This window comes from Cupressus sempervirens, chromosome 10 (genome assembly GCF_028749045.1).
Source record: "Cupressus sempervirens isolate cs-2001-9-10 chromosome 10, ASM2874904v1, whole genome shotgun sequence".
In the NCBI taxonomy this organism is placed as follows: Eukaryota; Viridiplantae; Streptophyta; class Pinopsida; order Cupressales; family Cupressaceae; genus Cupressus; species Cupressus sempervirens.
Window position 1 is genome coordinate 707451345 of NC_143127.1, and position 8357 is coordinate 707459701.

An 8357-nucleotide genomic window follows, 5' to 3' on the forward strand; every position below is an offset into this window, starting at 1 on the left:
GTGACACAGTTTAATAATCATAGTGGACCAACTTGGAACAAAGAAGACCCCAAAATTGTACCTCTATTTCCTATATTTGTGAGGACTCAAAGAAAGATACCACTCACAATGGCATGGGCTACAACCATACATAAAACCCAAAGCCTAACATTGCATAAAGAAACCATCAACATTGGTAGGATGGAGAGGAAAACCTAACATCCATAAGATTGTCCAGGTCATATCTTTAAATGATCTTTGCATTAGAACAACTTTCAACTACGAAAGATACTACAAAATGCAAGATATTTCAAGGAAAAAAGAGGAGGCTCACCTACAAATACTCTCGCTGTAAAAAAACACAGGTAGTAAATTCTATAATATATATTTTGAATATTTCCATTGCTCATTTAATCAGCCAAAAAAGGCAACAAGTTTACTCTTCCTTTCCCTCATAGAATCTATTACATTATTGGTATTTCTCTTACCCCAATGCTTAACATTGGACTTAATTTTATTTTTGTTTTGTAGAAATTGATTCTCATGGGTTCAAGTTCTATACAAGGACACTTAATTTTGGCATATCTAAAGAAGCAACACACATTATGAAACAAATGTAGCAAGTCCTCCTATGCTACCATCCACAACATGGAAGCACCATTTTGCTCTATCTATTTCCATCCTTAGGATCTACATAATGAATTACTAAAGATTAAAAAAAGCTCGTTGTAACCAAAACATGTGTTCTACTAATCATTCCCTCTTTCCAAAATATTTTATGCACAAAAATCATGCTTCCAACACAACCACTTCATAACATTTAGGTACAATCTCCCAAGACTTCTATCCATTAAAAATTAATAATACAAACAATAGGTCAAACTCAATTTGAAAGAATTTTTTCTTGCTTTTTATTGTTAAAAAAAAAATTCAACTTTAGTCCTTACATTTTCTATGAGACTTACAATCCCGCGTTTTCCCAGTTGCTAATGTCTAGAACATGTTTGCAAATAGTAGATGTCAGTAAAAATAAGCTAAACAATAAATTTAAGGTGGGGAATGGACCATCCTGAATAATGAAGAAAGTGAAACCCTAGAACAAAGAAGTAGAGATTGGTTGTATGCTTCCTACAACATTGCAACACACATTATTTTGAAAGCATATGCATATGATACGAAAGCAAACACTAGGTATTTGAGGAAAGAGCATTACAATAATGGGCCCAAACCAACAACAACAACAAAAGTGTGCGCTCATTGACTAAACAAACCTAATCATGTACATGGTGGTGTACTGACATGTAAGGTGACAATATGTTGTCTAAGAAACAAGAATTATTGATCTTGTGCACTTGAGTTTTGTAAATGCCCCACGCTAATGGAGATTGTGGAAACAAGATAATGACAAGGCTTAAGGAAGAAACAAAGGCACATGCATTCCCCAAGCACCAAGCAATTGAATTGTACATTGTCACTATATCCTACTAATGATTAACGTGTCTTCCATTATTCAAATAAACTCTCTTGTTCAAATGGATAACAGTTGCTCACAAGAAATAAAACTCCCTTTAATATATAGCCTTGGCATATCTTCCTATTGACATAACCATTGCACCTTGTTAGCTGCAATTTCTAATATTTAAACAAAACCATAAATTATTATATTTTATCTATATGTCAACTACACAATCTATATTACTATTACAATACTAGTATGACAAGTACTAATTGCTATACACTCATTTAATATTTACTTCATTTAAGTAAAAATAATTTTAAAATAAATCTTAATCCTAAAATTATAGATTATTATAAATCAAAGCACTATAAAATACTAAAATTATGAAGAAAAAAAAACTTATTTCAAATCAAAGTGAAGCCTAAAAATTAAAAAATTTGAGGGTGGTTTTGAATGATATTTTGTTTTTTAACTTTTTTATGAAATTTGAGTTAGTACCAAAAAAATTTGGCACAGACTCCAATCACACCTGAGTTCAGCACGAATGCCCGGGTTAAGAATTGAATATTTATTGGACCAATGCCCTCAACCGTTACCAGCTTCGAGATGTAAACCATGGCTGATGATCGGGTAAGCAGCCTTTTAAAGTTTCAAATAAAAATACAGCACGCAACTTCATAATTATTGCACATTGAAAACATAATTCAATACAAGAAATACAATAGTGTTGCTGGTGATTGGCATGCTAGAAGTTTAGGAGTTCTTTGTACTAATAGAAGTTTAGGAAGTTCTTTGTATGGGACATACTATCAGTAATGTATGGATTCGGATACTTATACTCAGCTACTGAAAGAATGCATTCACAGGAAATCTCTAAGACATGGCAGAGTCCTTCACGGCCGTATAATTAAGTATGGCTATAACCGCGGGACATTTCTAGCCAACCACATTTTGGAAATGTACAACATGTGTGGTAGTGTCCTGGATGCGCGCCAATTGTTTGACAAAATGCCTGAACGAGACGAGTTCACCTGGAACAGGATGGTTATAGGATATGCTCGATGTAATAGACTGCAGGATGCACACCGGCTGTTCGAAAAAATGCCTCAACGAACTGAAGTTTCCTGGAATTCTCTAATTTCGGGGTATTCTCGATATGGCCGTGCCGAAGAAGGTTTGGATTTGTTTTGCCAGATGCAAAGAACGGGAATAATGCCGAATCAGTACACTTTTGCCAGTGTTCTAAGCGGTTGTAGCAGGTTGTTGTCAGAGCGAGAGGGGAAACAAATTCATGCTGGAGTTATCCGAACTGGTTTTGAGTCTAATGTCTTTGTTGGCAGTGCTCTGGTTGATTTGTATGGAAAATGTGATAATATTGAGGACGCACGACAAATTTTTGACAAAATGTCTGAACGAGATGAAGGGATGTGGAGCGCTATAATAGCAGGCTATGCTCGTCTTGGAAATAGCGAAGAAGCTCTGAAGCTCTTCTCGGACATGCTGATGTCGGGAATAAAGTCTAGCCACTTCACCTTTACTAGTATTCTGAGCGTCTGTACTAACGATCGAGATCTACAAATGGGTAGGAGTCTTCATGGTTATATAATAGTAACCGGGATGGACTCAAATGTCTTTGTCGGAAATTCCTTGGTTGATATGTATGGCAAGTGTGTAAGAGTGGAGGATGCTAAAAAAGTGTTTGACGAAATGCCTGAACCTGATGAAGTGTCTTGGAACGCTATGATTGGGGCATGTGCTCACAGCGGGAATGGTGTGGAGGCTCTGAAACTGTTTTGCCGAATGGAATGGGGAGAAGTAAAACCAGACGACTTTACTCTGTCTTCAGTTTTAAGTGCCTGTTCTAGCATAGCAGCGCTAGAGCATGGCAGACACATACACTGTATCATAGTCAAGACTGGCTTTGAGTTTGATGTTTATATTAGCAGTGCGCTTCTTGACATGTATGCCAAATGTGGGGGAATAGAGAATGCACGCCGGGTGTTTGATGAAATGTCTAAACAGGACATAGTCACCTGGAGTGCTATGATTGGAGGATATGCCCAGAATGGGTGTGCAAAGGAAGCATTTGAGCTATTTGAGCTATTGCTAGGAACATATGTGAAACCGAACCACATTACGTTTGTTGGTATACTCTCTGCCTGCAGCCATGCAGGCCTTGTGGACGAAGGTTTTCGCTACTTTTATTCCATGATTCAAGATCACTGTATCACGCCAGAGGCCGACCATTATGGCTGTATGATTGATTTACTCGGTCGGGCCGGCCGCCTTAAGGAGGCAGTGGCCTTAATCAATAGTATGCCATTTAAACCTAATGCAGTCATTTGGGGTGTGTTGCTTGGTGCCTGCAGGATTCATGGTAATTTCGAGGTAGGGCAGATAGCAGCAGAACATCTTCTGGAATTAGAACCAGATAATTCGTCCACGTATGTTTTACTGTCGAACATTTATGCTGCAGCAGGTAAGTGGGATGATGCCGCAAAGGTGAGGAAACTAATGAAAAGCAGGGGCGTGAGAAAGGTGCCGGGCCACAGTTGGATTGAAATCAAGAACAGCGTTCATGCGTTTTTAGCAGATGACAATTCCCACCCGCAAACTGCTGAGATATATGTAGCATTGGAGAGACTAACAGAACAAATTAAAGAGGCAGGATATGTGCCCGACACGAACTTTGTGCTGCACAATTTGGAGGAGGAACATAAGGAACATAGTCTTTCCTATCACAGTGAAAAGTTAGCCATTGTATTTGGTATCATCAACACACCCCCAAAAACACCTATTAGAATTGTCAAGAATCTTCGGGTATGTGGTGATTGCCACAATGCCATCAAGTTCATCTCCAAAGTTTCTGAAAGAGAAATTATTCTGAGAGATGTCAGCCGATTTCACCATTTTAAGAATGGGCTGTGTTCTTGTGGAGATTATTGGTAAAGCGAAGTAGAGCAAATGATAACTGGAAGTGTTTTAGTCCCTCATCTGTATTGGCAGTTTAATACAGATAACATTCAAATTTTAAAGCTTTGATTGTCATTCGCCTGAAGTTGAATTCATTCACCCAAGGTTTCCTCGGTATACATCGCTTATTTACTACTGATCCTCCTCTCACTTGACTTTCTGCTTGGCAACGTTCTCCTTCGGGTACTGTGGTAGTTGCTGTTTTCAACTTTAGGCAAATATATACACACGGACTCTCAAGAAATGTTAATTGTTCACCAGTGCGTAAATTGTCCTCATGTATTTATCAATGGCCCAGTGGTATAAACTAGGTCAAATTCTTGGGTTTCTTCGGCCTAGCCAATCAGATGTGGCTTCCAGATTAGACTGATGCGGTCACAAAATCATCTGTAAGGTAAGAATCTGAACAGAATGAGAACTCTCTGCTCTTTTTTCATATTGTTTGAAGCTAATACTTAGAAATCTTAAATCTGTGCTTGAATCAAACTAAATCGTTCTGGTGATGCAAACAGAGAGGGTTTTGAGTATCACAGGGGCAAGAAACTGAAAATAATTATGACGGTATCCCCTCCAGTGCTGTTCTTGTGTATACTGTTAAATATTCAGTTGTAAACGCAGACTTTAAAAGCCTGGTGATAGGAATGCTTCCTATCCCAAAAATGGCCAAGTTTCAGATCCGACAGGCTAAACAGTTGACTGGTAAAGAGGAGCTAGTTACTCTCCCTCGGCTCAAAAGATGTTACACAATTTTGAAGTCTTCTTCTTTCAAAACCGGGTATGTGCTCTGAAGGTCTTCGGTTTACATTCACATTATCTGCTTGTCAATTTATTGGACTGGTTCCATCAGGAAACAGGAATATTTGCAAGAAAGTGAATGAGTCACTATCGATTCCGCGAAGTAAACCTCTTTTAGTTGGCAATGATTCGTGAACATTGCATCCATGCCATCATCTTCGGTTTGCTTCTCTATGTGCATTGTGGATGTCTTTTTTTCACAGGGGAGATATTTTGAAATCATCCAAGGCGTTATCAGGCATATGATTTTCAGTATTTCTGGAAGTTATACAGATTGTTCCACATCAATAACAGACTATTCTACTTGGATATGTGTCTCCGTGAAATATTGCTATTGAAAGTTTTAAGAGTTGCAGACAGCTCTATTGCATTGGGCTCGCTTCTCGTGCTAGTTTTGCATTTTCACATTATGGTAATAACAATATATAACCACTTAAGCAATACAAGATGCTGAAAATATACCATTCGTAGAAATCTGTGAAAATAGTTTCTGAATCTATTCCAGACCTGTCATTTGCTTGGTTGGAAATCGGTGGAGAAGAAAAGGAAAACCCATTTTCTTACATCCAAAATTTGGTTTCAGTTTCTACGGATAAAAATGATTTCATTAGAAGCTATAAATTACCACATTCCCTACGATAGCCTCCAAATGAAAATAAAACTAGAACTAGCGCTGGCTGGTTCCAGCCATGTAAGTTGTTTACTATACAAGAGGATATTGTCAAGAGTATATCTTGCCCAATCTTAGTCTACATAGTATTTAGGGAATATAGGCAACACACGAGAAGAACAACATGAAGCACAACAGATGGAACAATAACCGGTTCCAAAAAAAGACCATGCTGGGAGGATGGGTTACATTGTTTGTCACTAAGATTGGGACATAATTATTTTACAAATCTAGAAATTAAATAATGACTAGCATCAATATTCTCATGCATGTAATTAGAATCACTAACATTAAAATCACCACTTACACTAAAAAATTTGAAATCGCCACTAACAAGAGTATATGCTTCATCCAAATTAATTATAATAGAATCTAAGATACAAATAGAATTAGAATGTTTGTTCAATTTCATCTTTTTAAATTTAACTCCCTCATTGGACTATACACACGTTGGTGAAAGGGAATGAAAGCATCAATAGGCATCTTAGGAGAGGAAAGATTTTGGTAAGCACACTCATATGCACTAGAATGACAATTATAGTTATTTTCACAAGCAAAATGGTTATATTTTGTTTTTCTTGAGATTTAGTTTGGTTTAGGATCAATCAACACTAGTCCCTTTTCTTTTTTGGAGGGAAGAACAAAATGAATCATACTAGGTTGTTGAGAGGTAGCACTGAATAATTATGAAGCACTACACACAATTGAGTAAAAGGAGAGAAATCAAAAAGCAACATCTTATTTCTATTGGTTTTTTGTATATTAACAATGAAAGAATATCAACATTAGGTATAAGATAATAAACCTAAGCATGCAAATGCTTAAATCTACTAGTGAAATCATTTACTTTTGTTTTAGTACCTTGTTTACAATGCAACAAATCAGTCAAAGAAATCTTAGGACCAATATTATTTTGAAACTATTGGATGACAGCATTAGAAAGTTTTTGAAAGGAATCAATGGGATAAGGAGAAAAAGAAAAATATCATTGCAAAACTTTAACTTGAAAATTCTATTAAGCAATTTATCCCTTAACCTATGATCATGAGAGAAATAACTGCATAATGTTTAAAAGTTTTTTACACGAGTCAAATGACCAACCTTACCATTGTAAGTCTCTAAATGAAGAACTTCCATGTATTAAGGGATAACATTACAGATAATGTCTAAGGAAAATAGATGAGCAATATAATAAGTAGGAACTTTGGACTTGGATTGAGTCATAAACATGGTTTTTTTTTGTTGTGAGGATGAAATGGTTTAAGCCAAGCTATAGATAGTAGACTTGGTAGAAAGAGTTGTCAGAGATACACGTGAAAGGTTTCTACCATTATAAGGAATAGGAAGAACAACAAAATGTGAATGGAACAATATTGTAAGTGAGCATGGATAAAGGTAGGAAAACACGTGGAGCACTTGAAGAATGAGGAAAATTTGGATTATGAATTCTAACACTTATAGGATAATTGATATTTTGAGTGGAAGTGGACAAGACAGATGGAGCATAAGTGAACACACTAGGCATTGAGGTAAGAATATGAATGGAGGTCTCAACACTAGTGGTAGGTGGAAAGAAACATAATTCTTGAGCACATTTTCTAATAGGATTTACATTATTATCAATAAGATGAGAGATACCACGCAAGATGTTAACACCATGTTCGTCATTATGAATTATCTTCCTTAAAGCTACTACAACAGAGATGATGTTGGCATTAAAGTTTATTTTTTCCTAAAGATTGTTCATTTTCAAAGTCATTGGAATTATTTTGCACTTACATGGGGGAACTCATACGGTCTTATCTTCATCGTGTGAAGAGTGAGAAGAGTTCTTCTCAATAATAGGAGGATTGTCATTGTATAAGCATGTTGGTCTCATCAACATTCTTAGGATGCATAGAGGACTTGGGATCAAGAGCCCATAAGTCTACAACTTCTCCTAATCATGATGCTATAGATGAGACTCAATGCAATAACACTAATTCACCATAAGATGAAAAAAAGATACATCTAATGTAAATATAAACATTTAAAGAGATATGCTTCATCAACTAGGCACAATAGTAAAATAATAAAAAGCACATCTAAGCATCAAATCAAACATGAAGATTTGATGCATATCATGTAGTAAATATTAACTAATGCCATGCATACAAATGAGATCTAGATACCAAATTAGAATGGGAATTTCATGCATCGAGTTCACCAAAGATGTACAAGCTGAAAAGGGGAGAAAAGAAAAAAGGGATTGGTTACTTCTTTTCAATTTTGCATACTCAATAGAAAGATTTACCATTAGGCTCAAGTGAGAACCTAAGCATTGAATGGGGCAATGATCCTTCACTAAATATGTAATTTAAAAATGGAGAAGAGAAAAAGATGTAATACATATGACAAAATATATTAATAGACATAAAATTAGAAATAAGAGACTAATAAATAGTTGTTAGAAACTATAAATGAGTTGAATCGAGGTCCAGA

At 36.1% G+C, this 8357-nt stretch overlaps 1 protein-coding gene across 2 annotated transcripts; it reads left to right on the top strand.

The window, feature by feature from the left end:
- Positions 1-1861: 1861 nt before the first annotated feature.
- Positions 1862-5680, top strand: LOC149535777 (pentatricopeptide repeat-containing protein At1g11290, chloroplastic-like). Of its 2 annotated transcripts, XM_089805360.1 has the most exons (3): positions 1862-2068; positions 2305-4805; positions 4924-5680. In XM_089805360.1, the coding sequence occupies exons 1-2, from the start codon at positions 1983-1985 to the stop codon at positions 4385-4387; spliced, it is 2169 nt and encodes a 722-aa protein (XP_089661486.1). In that variant the 5' UTR covers positions 1862-1982; the 3' UTR covers positions 4388-4805; positions 4924-5680. The 2 variants fall into 2 exon arrangements, with proteins under 2 accessions (XP_089661486.1, XP_089661487.1); XM_089805361.1 differs by lacking the exon at positions 1862-2068 and having other exon boundaries at positions 2113-4805.
- The last annotated feature ends 2677 nt before the right edge of the window (positions 5681-8357 follow it).